Raw genomic sequence first — 25,341 nt, 5'->3', positions numbered from 1 at the left:
GCCTTTTCTGCATCTAGACTTCATGCATCTTTCATTTTTCTTCTGAAAAGGAGAGTTTACTGAAGCCTTATGATGTCTTTGTCTTGCCCACACAGTTTGAATTTCTTACCTAATTTTGCAACTCTCTCATTTCTCATGTTTCATTAAATCTAGATGTGTAATAGAAAAGTACCTTGTAGGATTTCCCCTCATACAGGCAGGATGGTTTCACAGAAGAACACTCTGGGCAGCATTTGTCCGGCAGGTGAACAAGCTCTGACTCCTACAAAACAGTGTAATAAGAAAATTTTCCTGAGAAACAAACATTTCTTTTGCTGAGTATACAAATCAGCAACATGTAAAACCACCATCATAGCATACTGTACAAGATCAGATGACAAATATAACATGTTAACCATATCAAAGTATAATTGAAAATTGCTTAATATGCAAAAAGATTGCTATCTCTACAGTGCAAACCTTGAGCATCCATGACTTCTCAGATGGTGAGAATGTGAAAATATGTCTTAAAGGTCAAGTATGAAAGACTCAGTTCCACTTGTGATAAAGCAGCAAGTTGTAACCAGCTGGTAATCTTTTAATGCAGTCTTGAGCAATAGTTTTTCAGACTTTCTGAAGGTCTTTCAAAGTTTTTCTTTGGACATTGGCTGCTCTTTTATACCTTTTTAGTCCAGTCCTTGTGCCTGATCATTTTCAGAGAAATTGTTTTTTTTTGCTTGTCACTTAACACTGACCTATAAGTCACTTAAGCATTTAAAGGCACTAGAACAGACAATTTAGCACATAATTAATTTCAAATTGTATCTTAAGGTACTTTGTTACTAGCAGCCTGTCAGAAAGACACATGATTTCTTACCATTTCCTTAGTTGCATGTAGCAGATATAAGTATTTGTGCTTCAAGAAGCTTGTTCTCAAAGAGCTATTTGCTGAAAATGTGGGTATATCTCAACATGGTATGTAGTGTAACCTTAAAAATGAGGAAACTGTTCAAGTGGAGGATAAAATAAGAAGTATCAGGCCTAAAAAACTATCAAGACCAAATATACACAATCTGAAAGTAGGACAAAATCCAGCAAAGACCTGACATAAGCACGTAAAGATGTATTTAGTTGATCCATCTACTGTTGGCCCAAGCCTCATCAGAAATGGTCTCCATGGAAGGGTGGCTGTCAAGAAGCCATTCTTAAGGAAGGGAAACAGGGAGAAAAGGCTGAGCTATGCCAAATGACACAAGAAGTGGACTGAAAATCAGTGGCAACAGGTCTTATGGAGGGATGAATCCTCCCCAGAGCCCGGACCTCAACATTATTGAAGCAGTGTGGGATCATCTGACAGAGAACGGAACAAAAGGCAGCCGACATCCAAAGAAGAGCTTTGGGATGTCCTTCAAGAAGCCTGGAGAACTGTTCCTGAAGACTCCTTAAAGAAATGACAGAAAGCTTGTCTCAGAAGGTTCAGGCTGTGCTGGAGAATAAAGGAGCTCAGACCAGATATTCACTTTAAAGCTTTCAAGAATTGTATAACTCTGTTTTTGCCTTTTGTAGTGTAATTACTGTATATATATATATATATATATATGCATATGTAATATTAAATGACTGAAACTAGTTCCCCTTTTCCACTACAGAAATAGATTAGGGGTGGCTCAAGACTTTTGTATGTCCTGTGTTTTGTAATCTTTGTTGTTCATATGACATAAATTATAAAATAGCGGTAGGTTTGAACAAAACAATGGTCAGAGGACCATGTGTGACAACCCCTAAACGAGTATATCTTATTGGGTAAATGCCTGGTTCCTCTCTCTTTGTGTCTCTTTCTCAGTTCCTCAGCTCCCACTGCAAGTTATCGGGGAAATATACAAATGGAGGTAAAGGGAAATGTTTGGTTTAACCACTCTGGGCTACTGTCGAAACGTGGTGCAATATGTTAGACTATGTAAACTTTGAAAGGAGTAGAGAGTAGAAAATTATATTCTAAATGTCATCTGTGCGTATTGGATTTTTCTGAGGTCAAAGGCTTTCAAAGGTCGTTGACAAGCCAAAAGAAAAAGGGATGTCCTCACCCCAGACACCGTAACAGTATTAGTGCTGAAATCATAAACCCCCTCACTCTAATTGTAGCCCAGTTAGACCCACATGGGTCATTAAATCCATAACCTTGTCTAAACCGTTACTAACACTGACACACACAGTGAAAATTGAATTGCTCTGAGCTTTTTAGCAGAGTGACCTTGTTCATTTCAGTTCTGGACCATTTCCAGTTATGCTACTTACAGCTAATGACACTTAGCAGCTTTAATCATCACCATACTGCATGATTAATGAGTGCTTATTTGGTTGTGACAGTTGGTATTAAAGTTATATGATTAAATCTCTTCGGTGTAAGAGAACACTGGATGAGGTGTTAAGTCGACATGTGGCCCGGTCCAAAGAGTGTCATTTTTGGAGATTGAAAATAACTCTGGGAGCTCCACTCAATAACATTAAGAGACATTTTTTTCCCCACATAACTGTTTGATACAGATTTTCACATGTAGGCTTCTGCTGATCCTTTTATTGTGCTCATTTAAGGCAGATTCAGACAGTATTATTGGGTTAAAATGGGATTCAGGAAAGTTTTGTAGGTGTAACATCACCTTAGTGCAGCAGGTTTTATGTAAGCACAATTCATTCTAATCCTGAGCTTCTCTACAGATCATTAGTTTAATCTTGTCTGTCAATTTACTTTGTCTTTATTAAGTGATTATCTGTGACAGAAGCCGTCAACCATCAAACTCAAACCTTGAATGATCACCTTTACACTCATTCCATCCAATCTGTAATTTCACTGCAGAAAATATAGGACATTGTGAACAAAACAGCACTGACATCTTCCATTAACTTTTCAGCAGCCAGGAAATTGGTTTCTGGGTGCTGACATGTTGCATTTTTTGGAACAAGAGTTTGAGGTGGGTACAAGAGGTTAAAAGAGCAGTGTGTAATTGTCTGCTGTTCGTCCGATTCTGTAATTTGAACGCAACACTCCACGCTTCGGAGAAACTACGGTGGCCTGACGCTGCATGCAGCACACACTACCCAACACATCCATCACTCAAATGTGTGACGATGTACCAGGTAACGTAAAACATTCCGAGCCAAAATACGAAGCGTGCACATGTGTCAGATGTTAGCAGAACCTATAAACGGGATCGTTAGCCAGGCAATTTCACGGAATCAAACTATTGAGAGCCAGTTCTCGATTCCCAATTCCCATCCCTAATATTCATACAGTCAAATTCCCAATAAAGTTTGTTTTTCATCAGTTTGTAAAATTAATCTATGTGTCAATGTGTCAACCTGGGTCACTGTCAAAGCACTTTGAGACAGTCCTTCTGCTCTAATAAAATCCTGATTCTATAAGCACAGCATCATCTGACAAAATTACCTTCCCAAAGATGCTATAGACAAAGTCTGTACAGGTACAAAATATCACAATTTCCTCACACAGTCCACTGTGTGAGCAGATCACAGGTACTTTGACAGAGTACAGATGAGGCAGGGAGTTTCTTCCTGTAGCAGGGGAAAGATGTTATCCCTAAAAGTCAGTGCTGTCACTGTTTTGAAAAAAAGTCTCTGTGAGGGTCTGAAAAGTAGTTAAATCTGACTTGAGAAAATAAATGTGTAGCATAAAAGTGAGTGTAAAGCTTGAACTGAGACTTTCGAGTCAAGTAATATCTGAGGAGAAAACAGAAGTGCTGGATATGAAGGTAAATTCAGACAAGTGAAAAACAACACACACGGATTCAAACTGTGAAACAAATTTCAGAGCTCAGTTACCCTCACGTAGCAAAGTTTGACAGCATATCAGACAAATCAGAGTTCCATCATCGTGATGAAATTCTCTATATTCCAATGGAACAGATTATATTGATACGTTTTCAAACATCGACAGTGAGGATGCTTTCTGGAAGCATAATTGTGGTCAACCGAATCTCTGCAAGGAAGAAGTACAGCATCAGCATGAAATTAACCCAAGAATCTGCCTCAGAGGAAGCTTTCCTCAGCAGAATCAGACAGCAAGTTAAGCTGTACAGCAACCTTTAAACAAAGCCTCCAGATAAATGTAACGGCATAAATGTGGAATGTTTTCTTCTGTTCACTGTATTACTGTTTAAACAAATTTTTTTTCATATAATAATGACAATACCTTACAGTTTTCATTTGACTTAAGCACAACAAATCCAAGCAGTTGTACCTATGATGATGCATTACTCCCCACACTGTATGAAATAAGATCTTGTATATCTGATATTTTGGTGTAAAGCTGCATTAATCTGTGGCACAAATTTTCTGTCAGGCTACCTTGTTTCCAAAGCCTAAATAGATTAAATGTAGTCTTCTTGCACAGCTATCTAAAGTGTTACCCAACAAATTAATCTTTCCCCCCCTCACATCTACAGTTTTCAGCTTTGCCCCTCCTTTTTACACATCCAAAGAAAAGATATTCGTTATATAATTTTTCTCTCTGGCTCACCTGTGAGCATTCAACGCGTCCACACTCAGCCTTCCGACAGAGGACCTGACCTCGGTTACAAGTACAGAACTCACAGCCTGTGCTGTTCCACATGTCTCCATGGTAACGAACTGCATCCTGATACAGGCAGCTTCCTTTGGCAGCAGCACATTCATCACAGCACCGACCGGCACGCTTCACTTTGGTCTCCCCCTGCAAGGAAGCAGTACATTATGGCTTTTAGGTCTGGTTGTGTGTAGTTTTCAAATTCAGGGCACACAATAGGAATGGATTGGACACAAACTGAGCTGTGACACAAGACGAAGAAAGTCGAAGAAAATAATGAAAAAGCTGCTTTTGTGCATTTTTCTAAAAAAAAGTGTGTGTGCTGCATCATTTAGGGAAAACATAGCTCGCGGTTTGGGCCTTAAGGCATGTTTTTCAACTTTTAGAGGGGTATGGATTTACTGACAGTGCAATGTAACTCAGTAACAACTACTGAGCATATGAGAGTTCATGCTGAGAATTCATGACGTTACAGTGAATAAAAAGTTGTTAGCAGCATAAGTAGTCTTTTTTTCACATTGACGTTTCAGCCCAAAGGTTGACAGGAGACGTGGGTGTGCAACACTTCTCTAAATATGTAGGCCTTTTAACACGTTTTGGGAGTGAAATGTGAAAGGGTTTATTCAACACCCAGTCCAATAGTCCTGGATTTTTATTGACTAAAGTTTGGAACAAGATTAATGGGAATACGGCATATTAACTGGCTCACATTAATTTTTGCTATAGTTGCTGTGGTCTCCCAGAATGGGCCAAAATGACTGACATTTACTGACATTATCGTCTCATGTGGAAGCTCTGAAACTGACAGCAGAGATAAGACTGATCCATTTTTGTCTGTCAGCTAGACAGCTAAAACCATCCACAAACCAATCAAATAATGTAAAGGAAACTAATCATTTCGGAGAGCAGTGATTATCAGACTTGCCCTGCAGTTACATGTTTCTGGATCAGTGAGTTGTAGAGGATAAAAACACAATTACTGGCAATGGTCAAGGACTTAAAGTGTAAGCACCAACTGCAGGTGCATCCATGTTTTAAAAAACAGTTTAAACATAATACTTTGGGTGTAACAATGATATGTGTTGAATCAGATATGCTCAATAGTTGATGGAGGATGCAGTTTTATTGTTGCAGCCTTCCAGCAAAAACCTGTGGAGTGAGAAAAATGTGAAATTAAATAAATCACAGTGTTAATGGGAAATGCTTGTGTAGTTTTACTTCTAAATGTGGTTTAATTTGATAAACCTTTTCTAAGTGCGATCGTGTAGAACTTGTATGGTGTTTTACCTGCAGTAGGCAAAAATCAGAGTGCTCTCACTTTGTAGATAGAGCTAACCACCTCTCAGAACAGGGCAGTGAGTCAACTCAAACCATTGCAGTTTCATAGTGGTTTCAGTGCTGCATTGAAGATTTTTGAACTGCAGCACTTTTTTAAAAATCATTATTTTGACACTATTTTCTCACCTGAAAAACTTTGGTGTTGCTACGCCTCACTGCATGCACCATGACTGCATCAACTGAGTCCAAGGAAAAGACTTGAAATATTTATGCTTTTCCCTCATTTTTACCATCTCTTACAGTAGCTGGTATTTTGGGATTAGACTGGTGCAATTATCCTCCTCAGCTGATAGGATAGGTTGGGCAGTCACCATGCATGCAATGATGTGAAGAGAGGTGGACGTTCTTTGGTTGGAGACAAAGAGCAAAAGGGCATTACTCATAAGCACTTCACTGTATTAATAAGGGCTTAACTGGGATCCACTGTATATTAAAAATGGGCATTTGAAGCCTTAAAGAGTATGTAATTTTCTCCATCAAGTGATACTTTTTGGATCCATGAGTTATACGTGGGAGGCTTTGGTTTTAGCCAACTAATGGTTATGCATTTCAATGCTGATGTGAGCAATATGTCTAGAAGATATCAGTCAGCCTTCCTGTACATTCCTTCAGGTATTTGTCCTATGGGGTTTTCCTTAAAGTCGTTGAATATCTCAGCCCAGAATACACTTAGTTTAGGACACATCCAGAAGATATGAGTATGGTTGGCAGTCTGTATTCCACAATTTCTCCAGCATGAGCTGGGGTGTGTTGGAGCCATCTCACCAGTTATTGCTGGAGTTCTGAAAAATCGTATTATTACTTTCCATTTGAATCCTCTCCATATATTAGAGTTTGTGACTAAGTGCGCCCCAGTGCATATTTCCTCCCATGTGTCCCCTGCTATCGCCTCCTTCATTTCAGTCTCCCATTTCTGTTTTATGTTTGTGGAGTCATGCATATTCATTAAGAGAAATAAGTCATATAATTTACTAATTATTTTACAGTTTCCCTTTCCCCTTTGTACGTCCATTAAGAAACCTTCCATAGGTGGAGGCTCACATAGTTTAGTCCAGTCTTTGTGTGTTGTCACAAAGGTTCTAAATTGTAAATATCTATAGAATTCTCTCTTAGGGATTCATAAAATTCATTGTTCAACTGCTCAAAACACAATCCCACTGTGAAAGAGAAACAGAAAATCCCTTTAAAGGATAAGAAGTGATAGCATGAATATTAAATTGATTTAAAAAACACAAGGTGAGTAACATGTCCCTTCGTTAGGATGATCATGTTTATTTTGACACAGTCTCAAGCACACCACCCTGCTGCCAGAGCTGACCACTGGAGCGGCAAATGTGTAATCTGCACTTGAAAGTAGGCCAAGTTTGCTGTGTTTACCTCCGTTTGAGTGATATTTGTGTTAAGAAAATAATCAACTCGTTATAATGAGGAAAATGCTCACAGTTTAGAAAAAATATTTGCATGAATTCTGGATTTACAGAAAGTCATTCATGTTATTATCTTCAATAAAAAAAAAAATAGGTTTGACTGATAGTTTCTTCAAAAAATGACCACAAGAAAAATAAATGATTATACTGACTTTGTGATAGCAGTTTTGAACATTCGCTTAATATTGTACGCATGCACGCTGGTTTTGTATCGCTGGTGAAAATGACTGAATGTGCAAAAGCTGAGACCAGGAAGTTCCCCTTTTTCCTATTAGACAACGAGATAACGCAGCAGCTCCCGTTCACGTCTCCACACATGGAGAACTGTTTCTTGCTCTAAGCTCATCTCTGTGTGCATCGAGCCATTTATGAATAGTTAAATACACGTCAAAGGAAGACAGGTCTTTGTTTTTTCCCACCAGAACTTGAAGCTAAATATAGAATAAATGTTAAAATGCAGCTGCTAGTTTACAAACTACTTTGTGTCTTAAGGCTAAAATACATTTTAAATATGCATTCAGATTATATGCTCAGCTGGGCTTTAGATCTGTTCTCTGATCTTTTATTTTACTTGTCACTTATCACTAAGCGCTTTCCTTTGTGCAGCCCTTCAATGTTTTGTTGTGCGTATGGCCTGTGTTGTGCAGTCCCCTCTGACTTGACTAACAAGAGCTTCGGCACAAGATGGAAACAGCTAGATCAAATTTGCATTCAATTAAAGATTAAATGTCAACCTGTGTGAGTATTATTGCATGTGTGAGTATGTATGTAAATGTAAGTGTTTCTATTCACAAGTAATTCTAATTTTCATGCTGTGTAGTTAAATAAATGTTTACGTAGTTTCTCTGTGGGGACTTGTCTTCCTTTTGGGGAGAAAAAGCAAACCCCTGAAATGTAAATAATTAAACTTATTAAAGGCTCTATGTCAGGGTGAGCTTCTGATAAAGGTGAGGAGTGGGTCGAATCAAGCAGCAGTTCTATTTAGGCGTCTAGTCAGGTTCCAGGAAATTATTGAGTCAATGTAATGTCCTACAAGGTGAAGGGAAACTGATGAACAGGGAGCAGAAGATTTCTCAGGTTACATGCCTCTGCATCCATAAGTTTCAGTGCAGAGTAATGAGTGTGAGGTGAATTCTGTATAAAACTGTCTGTCAGTGAGCACGCCTGTGTGTTAGATTACCCACCTTGTCACAGACGATTGGCCGACAGGTGTTTGTGTGGCATTTCGACTGACCCCTGTCACACACACATGTGGTGCAGGCGTTCTTCTGCCACTGCTCGCCGTGCTGCCAAGGGACACACAGATACACATTTAGATCCCCTTCAAATAGACACAAACACACTCTCACATTCAGTGAAACTTAAGCTATTTGTGGGAAACTCAAAGGTCATTTAATTCTGATGAGCATTCTCCTTCTTTGAGGAGATGCAGATCAAGTTTGGATGTCCAGGCAGCGTGACCGGCATACAAACGCACAGCTGTGCAGCCCAACTGTGGGTTTTTCTTAACATCATTTTTTTCTTAATCGAAAACTTCTCAGACAACAAGTGAAACTTCAGCATGGGCAGAGTCCTCCTCTGCTTCTGAACATGTCCACAAGTTGTTTCTTTATGAGTTACAAGACATATCGTGAGTAAAATCGGCCAACAACACTATAGGTGAGGGTTTCTGCTTTAAATCTGCTGAGCACCACCAACTGTCTCAGAAAGTCAAAGTCAGACAGCCATATGATCCACGTAGAACACTAGAGGCACCTATTCTGACAAATTGCGATGTGAGGCTGTATATATATATTCAGGACGCACAGTAAAAAACAGATAAGAAGATAACACAAGCTAGGAGAAGAAGTTAAAATACCAAAAACCCTGTACAGCACTTTGTAAAGCTCTTTGAACATCTCTTGCCTGTGAGTGATTTAAAATGCTTAATAGAACTGTTCCTGGAGGATTGCAACTCATGTTTGGATCAATCAGAGTTCAAACAGCTTCACTCTCACCTGAATGGACACTGATCAAAAGACTTATCAGCTCTTATCATATCTAGTATGAAAATACATACATTTTTTGGCATCACGCAATATAGGCAGACACACACCTGCATGGAGGTGTGTTCAAATATGTGTCATGTTTTTACATTGAACCATCACATGCAAGCACAGACACGCACACATCAGGACAAAAACCCTAACTCTGACCCTCAGTACATCTAACAATGTGCTTAATCAAAAAGAAAGCTTTAAAAATCTTCAGTTAATAAACTTTCAGCTTCTCAAAGTACCACTGCAACTACATAAATGCACCCTGAAGACAAGTTTTCTTTAACTCTTCAAAATGGAGTTAAAGGGCAGAAATGTTTTGGCACAATCTCTTCAACAATCAAAGCAGAGATCACAGTCAAGTGATTTATTCAAGTGAGATTCAAATATAAAACATTTCTGCACTATGTAATAAAATAATAAAATAATTTCTGTTTGGGGATAAATAAAAAATAAAGAATAGTTCCTTTTAATTTAATTTTCATTTCATTGTCATGACTTTGAAGTTTGGCTTTTCTGAGACAAAACACACACCGGCTCAGCACGATCTCAGTTAGTCCCTCTGACAGCCACCTTCAACTAAACCTCCTCAGACCGATCCACTGGTTGACTCAGTCAATTGCTCCTTCCATCACAACATCAACATAACAATCATCACTTCAGCTTCGAAGCTTGTGGAAATGCTTAAGGGCATCACTGATGACTAGTTCTTCTTTTGGTGATGTCGCCTCAGACTTCGTAACATCAGAAGTCAGGCTGTGCTTGACTCAGTACGCTGCCAAACTCCAGGTACAGGCCATGGTGATCTCTTTCATTAACATGGTCAAGATTTTCTAGCAGGTCTTTATCATCCACAGTGAGACTCCTGTTTATGGCATTAAAAAGTGACCATACCAGAGCTGCCAGTGGATCAGTCATGGCACATTGTCTTTGCACATCTGCTTACATCAATGGATCACTGAGAGTACACTCTCATAAACTAAAAATGGCTAGTATGTGAAGAGTTAACAAAAAATGTATGTATAGTTAGTAAAAGTACTTGTAGTATCTTTTAAGCTTCAGTGAACTACATTTTTTATCTTCATGCTCAGACAAAATGTTAAGCAACCTGCATGGGCCAAATGATTACATATGAGGTCAATGGGAAAACATAAGCCTTATTTTGTATGATGATACAATTGCATGCAAATATGTGTCCATGCAACTTTAAAAAACAATTCACACGATGACAGCCTGTCAGCACTGAGAAGTGACAGTGAGTGAGAATCAGTACAAGGGGCAAACTGATCAAAGCTGGCTGTGGGTTCCCGGAGTTCTGTGACTCTTGGCTATCAGCTCCATCAACCAAAGTTATCTCCGTCATTCTTGACATTGTAAATAGATGTTGCTAAGGTATGTTGTCCCAATGGAAGTACCTATGGAACCCCTGGCTCTCCTTTCCGAAGGGTAAAAAAAAAACACCACAGTGCCCAAACAAGTGTGTAACATGATCCTAAGATTTGCATCGTACTGCAACAAAGTGCATCATGTAGTTCAACGGTGTAGTTGTAGTGTGAAATAATTAGATGCAAATTCTCTAGTTAAATCTAATTCCTAAATTTTGTTCTATTTGGATTATATCTTCCCTGTAAGTGTATTATCACTAAAACACACAGCATAGTGAATGTTGGAGTAAAGTTAAAGATTTGCCAAAAAAAAAACTAAAAGCTTTTTTATATCAGTTTCTTAATGTGTGCGACAATTAAAACCGCATCAGAGCAAAACATTTCTGCATCATAATGAGAAAACAAACATTTTGGATAAAAAATTTAAGCAAAGCCAAACATTCGCATGATTATGTATGTATGTATGTGCTTACTTGTATGTGTCCACGTTTGTTCTGTACATTGACCAAATTGTATAAAATTTTCTCATCACAAATCTCAAAACATGACGACACTAATTAATTAGTGTGTTTGGATAGGCCTGCGTGTCTTAGAAGACACCAACCCACATTAGAATGGAACATTGGAGGTGATCAAAAGAGAAAGTTGAGGTAAGAGTGTGTGCACGGATATGAAAACACAGCAGGAGAAACTAAACTCCTGAAACTCCTGAGAAAAAACTGAGAATACGGAGTAGAAGAGAGGTTAAACACAGAGAGACATTCGCATACACATGCAAACATCACAATGACCCTGTCAGAAGAATATACTAATAGATTCAGCTCCGTTCCACACGTAAAAAATGCAGAAACTGGTTTCCAAACACAGAAGATTCAAACTAACTTGTGCAACAACGGGTGTTCGTGCACGTGCAGGCAGCCTACCTGGTACTGTTTCCCAGCAGACAGACAAGGGTTGGACACACACTGTGGGCAGCAGTGGCCCAGCTGGATCACCAGATTCTCATGCTGAGGAAAAATAAAGGCTGTTTGTGGATATGTGTGTGCAGCAGACACAAATCCACTATCTCCTTCTGTGCTTTGATACTATACGATTTTGCATGGTATAAAAAAGCTGTGACAATATTGTACATATAATATATACATCCCATAATTTGAACAAATACAATAATACCAACAGCTAGATAAAAATCATGTCACGCTTCATCTTTGGCTCTCTAGCAGAGGTTTGTGTTTGACTGTGCTGCTGTGAAACAACTTCAAAGCTGTTTAACTTTATTTTCTAACATCATTTTACCATCATATGAAAAAAGAAAATCACCAAAGGACACAAGCTCACAGACCTCTGTATGCAACGTCCTTTTTTTATCCACTTTTAGCCAAATGAAAACTACTTGAAATAGAAAACAATCGTGAAAACAATGGTTAGAGCTGATATACATTCTTATTAGAACACCATCCTGACCTTAATAGATGCTTTGTTCCTGGTTGTTTTCGTGATATACCAACATGACAACTTTTCCCTGGCTTAGGTTTATAAAGTAAGTCTACTTGGTTAGGGTTTAAAAAATATTTGATGTTATTATAAAACCATCATAGATGTTGGATATTTTTTACACATAATTATAGATTGCTATTACCTGCTTGAAGGTGAATAAATGTGATGAAAGTGAAAACAAGATTGTGTATTTCTATATGGATTCTTTTATTCGTATTCTACGAACTGTTCTGATCACTTATTCATTTTAGATGACAAGTTTCAGTGAAAATTACGCCTTCACTTTAGTTACTGTAGGAATACTGATTTCAATAGAGAATAGAGAGTGACACACACAGGGCACGCTGACTGCCAATGTGAAAAACAAACAGCTAAAAAAAGATGTGTGTTTGTGTTTCTCTGGGAGCTCACCGGTTTGCAGGCCACTTGCTGACACTCCACCACTGAACACTGTGCTCTCCCGTTGTTGCAGACACATCTGGAGCACAGGCTCGGCTTCCACTCCTCGCCATCCCTGTAGACAACTCCCTGCCAGGAGCAAGATTCTGACACACAAACACACACACATACGGATTAAAACAGAGTGAGTATACTGAGAAAATGGCTGTCAGGTAATGAGCTCACTGTTCAAGCATTGTTTGCACGCACACTCTGTGATTTAGAGTCAGGCGGAAAAAAAGAAAGCAGGCACTAATTAGCTACTAACTGCTGGGATGCATCATAGCTTCTCCAAAGATATCATTAGTGCCTAGATGAACCTTTTAGCTTGAATCTGCTGCTCTGTGAATTCCAGAAACTTGGTCACAGTAAGATCTTGTCTGATTGATGAGAAAAATGGCACACAAATTGTCGGGTAAGAAATATTATGGATCTGTTTGGAGAATTTTGCTCAGTTCTATTCTAAAGACTTTGTTGCATGTCAAACTATCAGTAAAATTAAGTGTAATTGCACAGAAAAATAGAGGTCTCATTTCTTTTAACTGTTTTGAGTTGCTGCTTTATAGAGCTTCTCATTTATTTGTGTCTAGTAACAATAACTTTATCTGGTAGCACCTACTACTGCCTGCAAGTGGAAAATTGGCGTGTAATGACTTTTCTTACTGTAATGCATTTGACCAAAGATTGCTAACTAATAGTGATCCCAGTTTTTAATTAGTTTTGCTATTAGCTGGTATTAACTAACAAGTGCTGCTTTGAAATTTTCCATTTATGTGTTACATCTGAAGTTAAAGTTTCGACCGCAGAGAAGTACAACAATCACACATTACAGCAATTATCTTTTAGTTTCTTTCAGAGATTTTGCTCCAAGTCCAAACTTAGAGCAGCCATGATTGACACATTTATTTCAATATCACTATCATGAAGTCAATCATTTCATTATCTTGAGATAACTAAGCTTGTTTAGTTGCGAAAATGAACTAATAATGTAATTATTTGGAGATAACAAGGCTTGCTTTCGAAAGATAAAGACTTAATGTGTTTTGTTAGTTAATTTTCCCATTACTGCAAACATTTGGAGTGCCTGAGGAGCAGCTACTGGCTGAGGCATAGCAGAGTTGGTTAAACTCTTATCTATGCCCACAGACGTCACTGTCTGTGCTTGAGAATAGATATTGGCTAAACTTAGTGCAGCAAACAGAACTATGCATGCATGCCTTGACTTAGTTTCATACATCCTCCCAATCTGTCATGACAACAATAATGAATGTTGAAATTAGGTGTTACCACAGGAACCTCTCATTTTAGATGTCTGTGGTCTCTACAAAACACACCAACCATTACTGTGGCCAGGCTTGTCTTTGGCTTACATTTATATGCATATTTTACAATATTTTTGCTCTGACTATCTTGGATCATTTCCCTTTCAAATTAGTGCAGTTTTTTTCTGATTGCAGACATGTGCAGTTTAACACAAAAAAGGGTCTCCTGCAGATCCCGTGAGGATATTCTGGGATTTCCATTGTAGATGATTTTCCCTATGATAGGTTTTAGAAAGTGAAAAAAAAGTTTCAAACTTTGACATAGTGACACCACGCACAAAAGATTCATGTGGTTTTTATGATAGTTTATTACAATCCAGATATCTTAAGTCTACAGTTTTTCATTCAATGCATCTCCTTTTCTTATCACTCTAAACAGTGGTGTGGTGGTGTTAAAAAGATCCACATGAATCAGAGTCTGTGTCTGAAATCCTGGGAAATACTGAAGCAGCCCTCACCTCCGTTGCGGCCACACTTGGGGCAGCACTCTCCAGCTGGGATGAACGGGCTCTGATCCCCCAAACAGGTGAGATGGGGGCAGCGGAGAGCGCTGCAGGTGGCACTCCCCTTGGAGCAAACACACACTGAACAGGGCGAGGGACTCCACTGGCTGTCATGCTGTGGGAACCAGAGAAGCAAAGAGATGGGACAGTTACTGTGAGGAATACAAAAAGAGGGGGGACAAAAGAGGAAGAAAAAGAGGCAGAGGGATGAGGAAAGCAGTTTTATCCTCAGAGGACTTGACAAGTTTGTAAGCTTGAGCCTGAGTGACAGACGAGGGAAGGGAGACACCCTAAAGGGGTGAGAGGAGTGAGAAGTGACAAAGAGAGATTATGAGAAGAGCACAAATGGAAAGTGTAAGAGAGAGTGTGTGAATGTGGATATGAAGGCACACTGTAAGATGGCATCATTCTTCACTGCGGAACAGCAGATGTCCAATTTCAGTCTGGGCGATAGGAAGTCTGTCCAGTTAAAGATGAGCTTCACCTGTTTGCTCCGCCACAATATCAGCTTGCGTTAGGGTTTGTGATTTTATATTTTGGGTTCATCGTTTATACCTTGAGTTGTTAGTTCAGAATTTATTCCATTTGTATTTTTTTGGTCTTTAGTTATCAGTCATAATTACGATCATCTTTGTCTTTGTCAGTGTCTTGTTTTGGTTCAGTCCTTCTAACTCATTGCCTCCCCAGTTTCCATGTTCTGGTCATTAGTTCCACTCATTCACCTGTGTTCAATCCTCTCAGCTGCATCCATTTACTCATCAGGCTCCCCACAGTATTTAAGCTCCCTGTTTTCCCTCATCGTTGTCAGATCCTTGCCCTATTTAAGCCATGGTTAATGGGCCACTGGGGCTCGCGTACAGATGCATGGTCTCAGTCTGGTTTTTGTTTCTCCAAGTTTAGTTTCATGGTTTTCTGGCTTGTTATACTTTTAAATAAATCAAGTTAAGTTTACCTTCAACCTCCTGTTGTCCCTCCGTGCCCGCATTTGGATCCTTTTACCATCACCCACCCACACAGCTTGAGGCTATAAGCTTGTTGGCAATCTTCCTAGACTTTCCCATACTATCTTATTCACAGGTGTGTGTGTGTGTGTGTGTGTGTGTATATGTGTGTATGTGTATTAAAAATACCTGAAGGCCAACATGTCCTGGCATAGGTTGTGAATTTTTTTATATTCTGTGATTGTCAGATGTGGATTGATGGAATACACACTTGCACAACTGTTTCTGGAGTATTACTTTGATTTAGATACTGTATATATCAGGTATACATCCATTTATTGATAATACATATGTTCAGACCTTTTCTTTCCCTGCAAATGAGATAGCGGCATATCCATACTGCCTGCAGGCAGAGTGATGAGATCTGCGAGGGTCGTTCTTCTCTCATTTTCTGAGGTGTCAGACCGAGTTGTCTTTATGCAACACATAGTCAGTCTGACTTTTAATGAAGCATGCATCTAAATTCTTTTTCACTCCAGGAAGATTTATGGAGCAAACAAGCTGTTTTTGCTTTTGGTAGACTATGTTTTTTTATTTTCTCATAAATTTTTTGTTCATTTCAATGCTGAATAATAAAACTAAAGTTGAAAATATGGAATATGATCACTGATTTCTGAGCATTTTAGATTAAAATTGGATGCATTATTCAAAACATTCCCCAAAAAAACATTGAACATGCTTGTCGAACATTATCCAGTTAGGTTCTTCTGGAAATGGAGTTGCATCAATATAACATCAATGCCTTTCAGTTGAGATGCAGTAAACTCTAAAAACCGGTATGTTTTTTAAAAAGCCAATGACTGCTATCAAAACTCATTCTCTGCTTGCACAGATCCATGTAAAGTGCCACAGAATCTAGAAACTCTGCCTAAGAAATGGTTTGTTCCTCTTGAACCTCTACCGTCTACATTGCCTGCCAAAAGCTGGAGGACACTTAAGGAAAAATAAACAAGCCAGTGATGCATTTGTAAGAAGTAAACTTTGTAAATGAGATGGCAAAGAGTCTGACATGTGAGATTTCCTGCACAGATATCACATTCTCCTTCTGCAGGTAAACAAATTCAACAAAATACACTTAAAATATTCAGAGTCCCCTCATGTTGATATTTATCCAACTTTCTTCATGATAAACATTTTTCTGAAGGTGATTTAAAGCTGTGCCAAAAAATACCTTTCAAACAAATCTAAATCCACAGTCAATATTGAAAAATGGTCAAAGTGGACAAATATGTGCTTTGCAGTTTTGTGCGCATGTGTTTTCTTCAAGGCTCAAGGTGAGTTAAATGTTTAGGTTGATGGTTTTAATTGGTTAATACTGTTATGCTATTATTTTTCAAATTATACCTTTTTTATTCAATCATTTCAACCTTCAGTTTGATCATAATCAGCGATAAAGCAGGAAAATTTGCACGTCTGGTTTAAACTTTTAACATCTAATTTTCATGCTTTTATATGATAAAGACCAAACCTGAAACATATTTATTTCAGTTTGTGAAATGGTTTGTTTCTGCTTGACCTGTGAAAAAGTAAATACCGACAGTCTCTTTTTTCATCTTTTCATTTCTGGCCTCTCTTTCATTTCTATTAACTATTCAATTAAAGTAGTTAATGTGCAAAATTAGGACCAATCGTGGTTGGGAAGTTTCCAGTTTTACACTCGAGGATGCAGTCTAACTTTGTAGTTAAAGAAAATAGTAAAGTTTTAACACTGCTACAGCCCACCTCTTTGAAAATCCCAGCTCACTACACTTAAACCACTTCTTGTGATTAACCCCATTTTGCAAGCATCTCCATGTTTAGCTAATATTTAGGTAACAGACGTTCTCTTGGACATTAATCACATTTACTATACATTACATTCATCTCCAGCTCAGCTTGGTTTAGTCTTTACACTGCAGCAGCTGCAGATGAACAACATGCTACTTATACCCTCATTTCATGGTCTGACTGCTGTCAGGGGCACCTGAGGTCGCCGTGAGAGGCAGCATTCATGAGTAATCAGGCATAGTAATTTCGCTCCGAACATTGCCAACAAGCTTCACACTTTTCATCTAACAATGTCCAAAGCTGGGTAGACATCCAAATTGTTGAGATGGCACTAGCCAACCTGGCCATCTGTTTAAAGCCACGGAGAAGTAAAGAAAGTACCAAGTATATGTTGGTGCTGATCACCTCTTTTAAATCTGGCTCCTGCAGTAGATGAGCTCTCAGAGTGCCCTCGTAGTTTTAACCTTGAATTAGGGGTTTCATAACTGCGATTGTAATCAAATCAGTTCAGGGTTTTCCACTAACCCAAAAACTGTGGAACTATCTTCAAAAGAAAAGGCGCACATAAAAAGAAAAATAACACAGACACAGCCATTATGAATATTAACCATGATATTTCAAAGCCATGGATTTTACTCCATGGTGATTACTGTCTTTAATCTTTTGGTCTCAGGATTACCATTAACTTTTTGAGCCCAGTTACTGCCCTGAGCATTCAAATTTGATGGACTGCCTTATACTCTGTCTCCCAGTTCAACTCAAACGTTTTTTATAAGACTGAAGTCAGTATTTTTTGTGCAAACTAACAAACCCTTTCTTTGTGAAAACTACTAGATCCACAGGAGCAATGTCATGCTAACAAAGAGAATGTTCAAATAGAAACTCCCACAAAGTTGGAACTAAAATCATTGATGTAAGCTGCGATGAAATAGTATTGCTCTTAAACTACAAGTTGATTGATAGATACTCCTTATTTCTGTTTGTATTTAAACAGGTTAGAAGTTTTGGGAAAAGAAAAGAGCGTCACTTTTCACTTTCACTTACTCCATAGGTAACTCCTTGGTACTGGCAGGAGTCCTGAGATGAGGAGACGCACTCTGGACAGCACTTGTTGGCGGGGATTCTCAAATGCTCACCCTATTGAAAAGACACACACAAGAATGAATATACACCCAACATCGCCATAACCAACATCAGCACACAATCCTACTGTCAGAATGAGAAAATGGACAACAACCCTGAACACAACATGGTCTTTTTCCATGGAAGTTAACTGAGACACAACACAAATAAACCAACAGGGCCTGACGATAGTGAATACATGAAGTATTTCAGATGTGTGCAGCATATACAGTTGAGAGTTAACACTGTGGAAGTACAACAATGCATTTAACAAAAAATCACAGATTCCTTGTGCCGCACAGCTGTCACACAGTAATTGAGGCCAACTGCGTGACAGGAAGCAAATAAAAAAAAGCGTCACCGGCCTGTCGCAGAGCCAGTTAGCAGCTCAGTCGCTAGTGGATATGAATGATATAGAATGAAAAAGGAGTTAGGGGAGGGGTGAAATTGTAGAAGGTGACAATAAACATCCCCAAGGGGCTTCAGAGAATGCTTTAATTGAAAAAAGGGCACAAAAAAATCCGAAATAGCAGCACAGCGGAAGACAAATTGCATGTAAACAAGCAGATGAATGACAAATCCATGCAGAAGTGCCAAATGAACCTAAGAAAAGAATGAATGAGGAAACCTGCCTATTTGTGCTCATGAATACAGAATTGTAAAATTAGCCTCTGAATGTTTTCATATATTTAAGTTCTTGTTCTTTCTTTGGTCTGCTGAACATTTCTTTAGTGCTCCCTCTGTCTGCTGCCTGAAATTGAGTAAATTTATGTCTGTGGTTCGAGAGTTTGGTTTTGGTTTCTTTTGCAGAAAAAGAAGCATTTACAGTAAGTTGGGGTCCAGAATGGCCAGTGATTTTTAAATGTAAGACTTTACAGAAGAGTGCTGTTGAGACACACTAACGTGAGTCTTTAATGCTGGGTGGTGGGCGTACCTCTCAAGGCAACTGAAAATGCAATTCAGCGAGCCAGAATGCCACGACATCAAAATGAAAACATTCACAGTAAAAGAGAAGAGAGACCACAAAGACCACGAGTCCTGCTTCAGTGTTAAGTCACAAGTCTCTCTACTTTGATTGGTTGCAAGTGTAACCAATTGCATTTAGACCGTATCTTTGAAGGGCCTTGAGATGAGATATATTGTGATTTGGTGAATTTGGATGCATTGCAGTTCACACACAGCTGTTGGTACAGAACAGGCTCAAAATAATTTGTTTCAATGATTCATTGTTATATATGTATTTACTTAAATTTGCAGTTCTGATTGTATGGACATAAAAATGTTATGCAATTAAAATGAGACAAGGAGCATAATATATAGATATGCACTTATACTTGAGGAGGATGATAAAATCTGAAAGTCAACAACAACAGGCAACAAATCTACAGATGCATTTAAGTTGGGTAAATATGGCAGAGAAGTGGGGAATAAAAGGAAAATTAGGCCTGTACATAATAGCTTTGAAAATACAGCTATTTAATCAAAGTCAGGCAGATGATAAATTCTCTACAATTGTTTTAGTAGCATAGGTGAGTCACATTTTAAGAGCTTTTTAAATAGCTGGAGCACATGGCTTGCTGAGCACAAAGTGTAATTTTTAATTAACGTCAGATTTGCCGGCCAGCAGAGTGGAATTCATTAGACATTGATTGTTGCCTTAACTCAGCGCGGGGATCACATTTGATGCTGTCCCTGCAGTGGTGACATTAAAATCACATTTAAGAAGAAGCCTGGGGAGGAAAGGATGTATAGATGGAGTGGAAAAAGAGTCTCGAGAATATGTTCCTGAATATATAAAGGAGCCACATAAGTACAATAGAACTAACGATTTGAGAGTTAAGAGTTGTCGTTGTGGTGATTAAAAGGTGCAATCAGCAGACTTTACAGCACAATAACCTGTCAGTGCATTGATTCTTTTTGTTAAGGCAACACACATACAAACAAAACAGATTAAATAGACCATTTAAAGAGAATGTGCAGTTGAAGGTAACATGGAGAAATGGCTTGAAATCTCAAAGGAAAAAAAAACAAGAATCCAGAAGATTAAGTAGCATATATTTCCTTATAACTTTCTGCTAAATGATTCTTGTTGCTGTCAAATGGCTCATGTAGATTGTGCTGATTTTGACTTGTGGTGCACAGTATACCAGCACTAGAAAATGATTCTATTACCATGATGTTAAAAAACTGCACTGCTCCCCATTTATTCTGTACCCATTTCCTTTAAAACAGCTGGGGTTTTTTTTTTTCAAGAGAACTGTTTCTACAATGATTTACAAGCTGTGCCACAGCAGGACAGAGTGCCAAATTCTCTGCTTCTACTTCTTGCCTGCACCATGGGTAACTTAAAAGCTGCTAAACTATGTCGATGCAAAACACTTACTTACATTACCTGTAATCGTGGCCTGTGCATTTCTGTCAATAACTGTTACTCAAAAATGCACCCAGTAAAGGTGTGTTGCGCTTTGATAAATAGGGATGTCTCGCTCAAATATTAAACTTAACTGTAGAGGATTTGAGATTACTGATTGTAAAAAGTTTAATAACAGTGATATGATAAATAAGTTGATGTTAAAACAAACCTTCAAGTACGACTAAATAAGAAGGAAACAGTACATTAAAATCCAAAAATACTGAAGCTTAAACTCAAGGTTGTTATCTTAGATTTGTGCCTAAATAGTTAAACACAACACCTTTACAGAGATGTACTGAGCACATTATTAAGTCAGTCAGTTTTATTAAATGAAAAGTTATAGTTTTCTTTAGTGTAAAATCTTTTAAAGAGAATTTAAATAAGTTAAATTCTACTATCTATTTTTCATTAACTTTGGTGTCCGAGGGTTTCTGTGTCTTTGTTTGTGCTTCCTGTGCAGCACAACACCTGTTCTGAGTTTTGCTGACACTGCTCTTATCTCTCTTTACTTTGCGAGTTTCTTGTTTTAACAGTCATTTGCATTTTGGATTCCCAGCCTGTGCAGTCTTCTGATTTCCGTCAAGTTGAATGAAAGTCTCTTGTTTTGGTATTACACATGCCTTCTGTTAAGATAATGGCTAAGAAGCTCTTAGCGAATCTGGGAAACGCGGCCATTGTGTGTTTGCACTTACATTTGTATTTAAGTTCTTAACAAGATAAATAAATAAACAACCTTAAACATTAATGTTAACATTTATATCAGAATCAAGACCAATCCAGCTGAGTCTGTGGCTGTCCCTGTGTTTTGCTGAGTCAGACAGTGTGTGGCTATCAAGAAGAATCCAGCCTCTGCCTGTTTCTCAGGTGTCTTATTTCAATCCTGTTTATCGTTCCACATTCAAGCTGAAACGATGAAAGCCCTTCCTGTAAAACATCTCACCCGCTGAAAGTCACACTGGGGGTTTGGACAGTGGATGGATCTGCAGATGGCCACATCACTGAAACAGGTACACTCCTGACAAGACTGCGGCCTCCACGATGTGTTGTTCTGTTGAGACAAAGATGAAAACAGATATGAAACATCACGGGTGCTGAGTCGGTCCATCACTGTAGAAAAAGATAATCACTCTCTTTATCTCCATTATCATACCAGAACACACCCATGTGTCATATTTATGTAGACAGCCAGGTCAGTTAACTTATAGTGTGGGCCTCCTCACGCATATTAATATGAGTAGTGCTAAAGGTCTACCTCGTTCAGCACACCTGCCAACAGATTTGCAGGTATTAACAAGTTCCTTTGGTTGTGCATTTCATTTCAAGTTAGACATTTGTTTCTGCAGTTTAACTAGCGTTGACTCAAAACTGATTAAGCTTTAATGGCAACAGCTGATCGCTGTGCACTGCAAAGATGGAACACATACAGAAACTGATAAAAACAGAGCGGTGAATTTGAGAAAGAGTCACTTCACTCTGGAGCACAGGAGATGAGGTGAAGCTTCCCCGCTTCAGTTTACAAAATATCACACCACTATAAGAAAGCCATTTCACAGTTTGAACTTACTGAACTTTATTCTTTAAAAGACTGTAAAATGGTGAAGTAAAAAGCTGGAGATCAGTTCTGCAAACTTTAGCACGTTTGCTATTTGTCAGTAACTCATCACACATAGATGACAATGTCTCATGACTTGCTTAAAGCCGGAACTAAATCAATATTCCAGTGCCTGCATATGTGCAGATATATAATCTTATAGCCCATAAATCTGGTTTAGCTGAATGATTAATAATCCATTCATGATGGGAATATTCCCAGGCTTATGGAGTTCAACCTCTGTGGCCAGAAGGTGACACAGTGTGGAGGTTTTGCTCCATTTGAACGACGCCTAAAGTACATTTTAATGGACAGCAAGTCTAAACCCACGAGGCTTAGGATGTACAAATAAAAATGCGATATAGTTTAAGCAGGAAAGGTCAAAGGGGTACAAAGTGAGAAACCACTTATGTGATGCTCATTTTCAGACTGACTGCAAAACCCGTCCATCGAGAAGCCTCCATCAAACATGACCAGTTTAGCAACAATTCATGACAAAAACCAACAAGCTAATTCAAACCAAATGCACAAAGATGAATTTGATAAGACAAACAGGCTATACCAATATTCACCATTCTGACTACACATCAGAAAATAAACAAGGTTTAATATAAAAAAAACTACTCAATTCAAAAGATCGAAAAAAGTTAAATGATTTAAAAAGATAATCAAATTAACCCTGTTTAGACTGATCATAAGTAATATCACCTGTAGTAATCTCTGCAAAACATTAAACTTTCATTGTCAAGATTTAAATTAAGGTTGATTTCTGTCTGCATCTATCTTACCTAATTTTTTAAGCAATAGAACACACCTGAAAGTACTGGATGAACAAGACAGCAAATCCACAGTCAGCATCTGTTACTCCACATAACCAGCGCACAGAGGTCTTAGCATTATGAGGTGGAAAAATGCAGCCCTAAATCACAGCGGCAGACATTTCATACAGCACACCTGCTTAACATCCCCCTCACACAACCGGCTCTGACCCTGTAGGGAATTAACAAGGGAGCTCTTGGCACATCTCCCTGTGGAGGCTTGCTGAAATTATTTAATTTGACCACAATCATTGCGGATAATATTTCCATTCACCTGTTTAGAAACACCCAAAACTTACAGATGTTAGACTTCCACCACTATTTCCACAATGTGCTCCAACATTTGTGCCTATTCATCTCCCGCTCTTTTTTGTGGTGCTCAACTTTCAATATTTGACTGACTGACTACATTTCAATAAGCATCTCTTGAAATTAACGTCATGGATTGCTGTGCTGGACAAACAGCACAGCACAGCATAGCTGTTGGAACATTGAGTTCATGTAAAATGAGTCCAGTAATTTCGGAGATTTGTAGCCCAAGAAAAGGAACAGTCAGCTACTGCAGATAATCTAGTTAATTCAAAGTAAAACATGAATATCTTTCATTTCACCTGTGTTACTCCCCTCTGCATCCTCACTAACCTTAAAGTGACAGTGTGAGATTCTTTGGGTGGTGTATAAGCTTCAGCAGTTTAATTGGCTGCCACAGTGAAGGTGAGGATAAAGCGTGCCTTGCAAAGAACTCCACTCTTCTGCTTCTCACCATGCTACTCTTACTAGTTGCTTTGCTTGAAAAACTTTCTGAACCTACGAGTCCAGTCTCAATCTTATGTTGCAGCCCAACTAACCAACTGACAACCTGTCAGTGGGTTATAGGTTATGGCAGTGTGCAATATATCAATGAGTGTCTACAACAATTGGCCTTTGAGAGAAGTGTTCTTTCTTTCCTGGTTAAATGAAGAAAGAAATATTAAGATCTTAGCACTGCAGAAGGCCCAAATCAAGTTGAAATTTAACAAACTGCGTGACACGAGCATATAAAGACTATAAGACTATATAAAGACTAAAGATGACTATATGATGTGAAAAATCTAAGACAGCTAATACAGGTTATCTACACATCAGTTTTTAAAATGTTGATGACTACTATTTCTTTTAGCCACAGTTTCTCTTCAGTGTCTGCTTTAAACAACACCCGTCTTTCAGGAAGCACGCAGTCAAATGTGGATTTACTTATAGGTGGTGCAGAAAGACTGACCGACTGCAAAATTAACATTTAATTATGGCGTGCAGCCAACTGAGGGGAATGGCACTCAGAGCGTATCAGTTAATGTGCTCCCTATGTTGAGGTTTGACCTATTTATGTGTATCTGTACATGCTTTTAATTACAAGGTTGCGGGTGTGCACCTTAGCACAGCTGTGGCCAGATGTGTGATGAGTTTTATGTGAGGGCAAATGTGTTACAGTCAATTAATGTTCCAGCACAGGGAGGAAAGGGAGGAGTGACCTTCAGAGGTGAGCAGAACGCCAGTGTCAACCCAGTGCTGACGTTGGTGTTTTTTTCTTATTTTGGTGACACACTGTCTGACTCAGACTCTCACAAGAAAAAATATTCTGACATAGCTCTGGATACTGGAGAGCCAAATTTTTATTTGTGACTTACTGGTTTTGCTTTGGAGTTGAACAACTCTTTTGGAAACTTTGTGCTAATTTTTGAACTAAATAAAAAACCTGAAATGGTTTCTTTAATGTTAAAACGTAAATTAAGGCCACAGGTTTGATCTTAGCCGCTACCTCAACCTGAAGACGAGTTCCAGCATGCTTGTTTCATGCTAAAGACTCCCAGACAGCATGTTTATCTCAAAATATTTAGCCTCACCAATCAGCAGTTGATAGTTCTAAAAGGCAATGTCACGAAAAACTGAATAATTATCTCTCCCAGTCTTGAAATACAGTTGTAGAAGGAGAATCCACATCAAGTCACCACTTTGACTTTACTACAGGCTTCAGCTGAAGTAGAAAAAAGAAAAAAAACATTTCTCTCAAACGGGATCCCTTTCTGTTTTCTTTCTGTGCAGTAATCATAAGGTCCAAACAAAGGTTCCAGCATAAGAAAAAGCAATT

At 38.6% G+C, this 25,341-nt stretch overlaps 1 protein-coding gene across 3 annotated transcripts in view; it reads right to left on the bottom strand.

Moving 5' to 3' along the window:
- The window catches only part of fras1 (Fraser extracellular matrix complex subunit 1), a 236,035-nt gene that overhangs the window by 139,809 nt on the left and 70,885 nt on the right, over positions 1 to 25,341 (bottom strand). For all 3 annotated transcript variants that reach the window (XM_072387285.1, XM_072387281.1, XM_072387284.1), the window contains exons 3-10: positions 21,748 to 21,855; positions 18,317 to 18,409; positions 14,460 to 14,619; positions 12,653 to 12,786; positions 11,668 to 11,751; positions 8,508 to 8,609; positions 4,514 to 4,705; positions 173 to 262 (exon numbers count right to left, since the gene is read on the bottom strand). In XM_072387285.1, the coding sequence (XP_072243386.1) occupies positions 173 to 262; positions 4,514 to 4,705; positions 8,508 to 8,609; positions 11,668 to 11,751; positions 12,653 to 12,786; positions 14,460 to 14,619; positions 18,317 to 18,409; positions 21,748 to 21,855 (963 nt within the window). The remainder of the gene's footprint in view (positions 1 to 172; positions 263 to 4,513; positions 4,706 to 8,507; positions 8,610 to 11,667; positions 11,752 to 12,652; positions 12,787 to 14,459; positions 14,620 to 18,316; positions 18,410 to 21,747; positions 21,856 to 25,341) is intronic.

This window comes from Leuresthes tenuis, unplaced genomic scaffold (assembly GCF_036924035.1).
Source record: "Leuresthes tenuis unplaced genomic scaffold, fLeuTen1.0.hap1 SCAF_6, whole genome shotgun sequence".
Classification (NCBI taxonomy): domain Eukaryota; kingdom Metazoa; phylum Chordata; class Actinopteri; order Atheriniformes; family Atherinopsidae; genus Leuresthes; species Leuresthes tenuis.
Note: the sequence above shows the minus strand (reverse complement) of the source record. Positions and strands in the feature narration are given on the sequence as shown.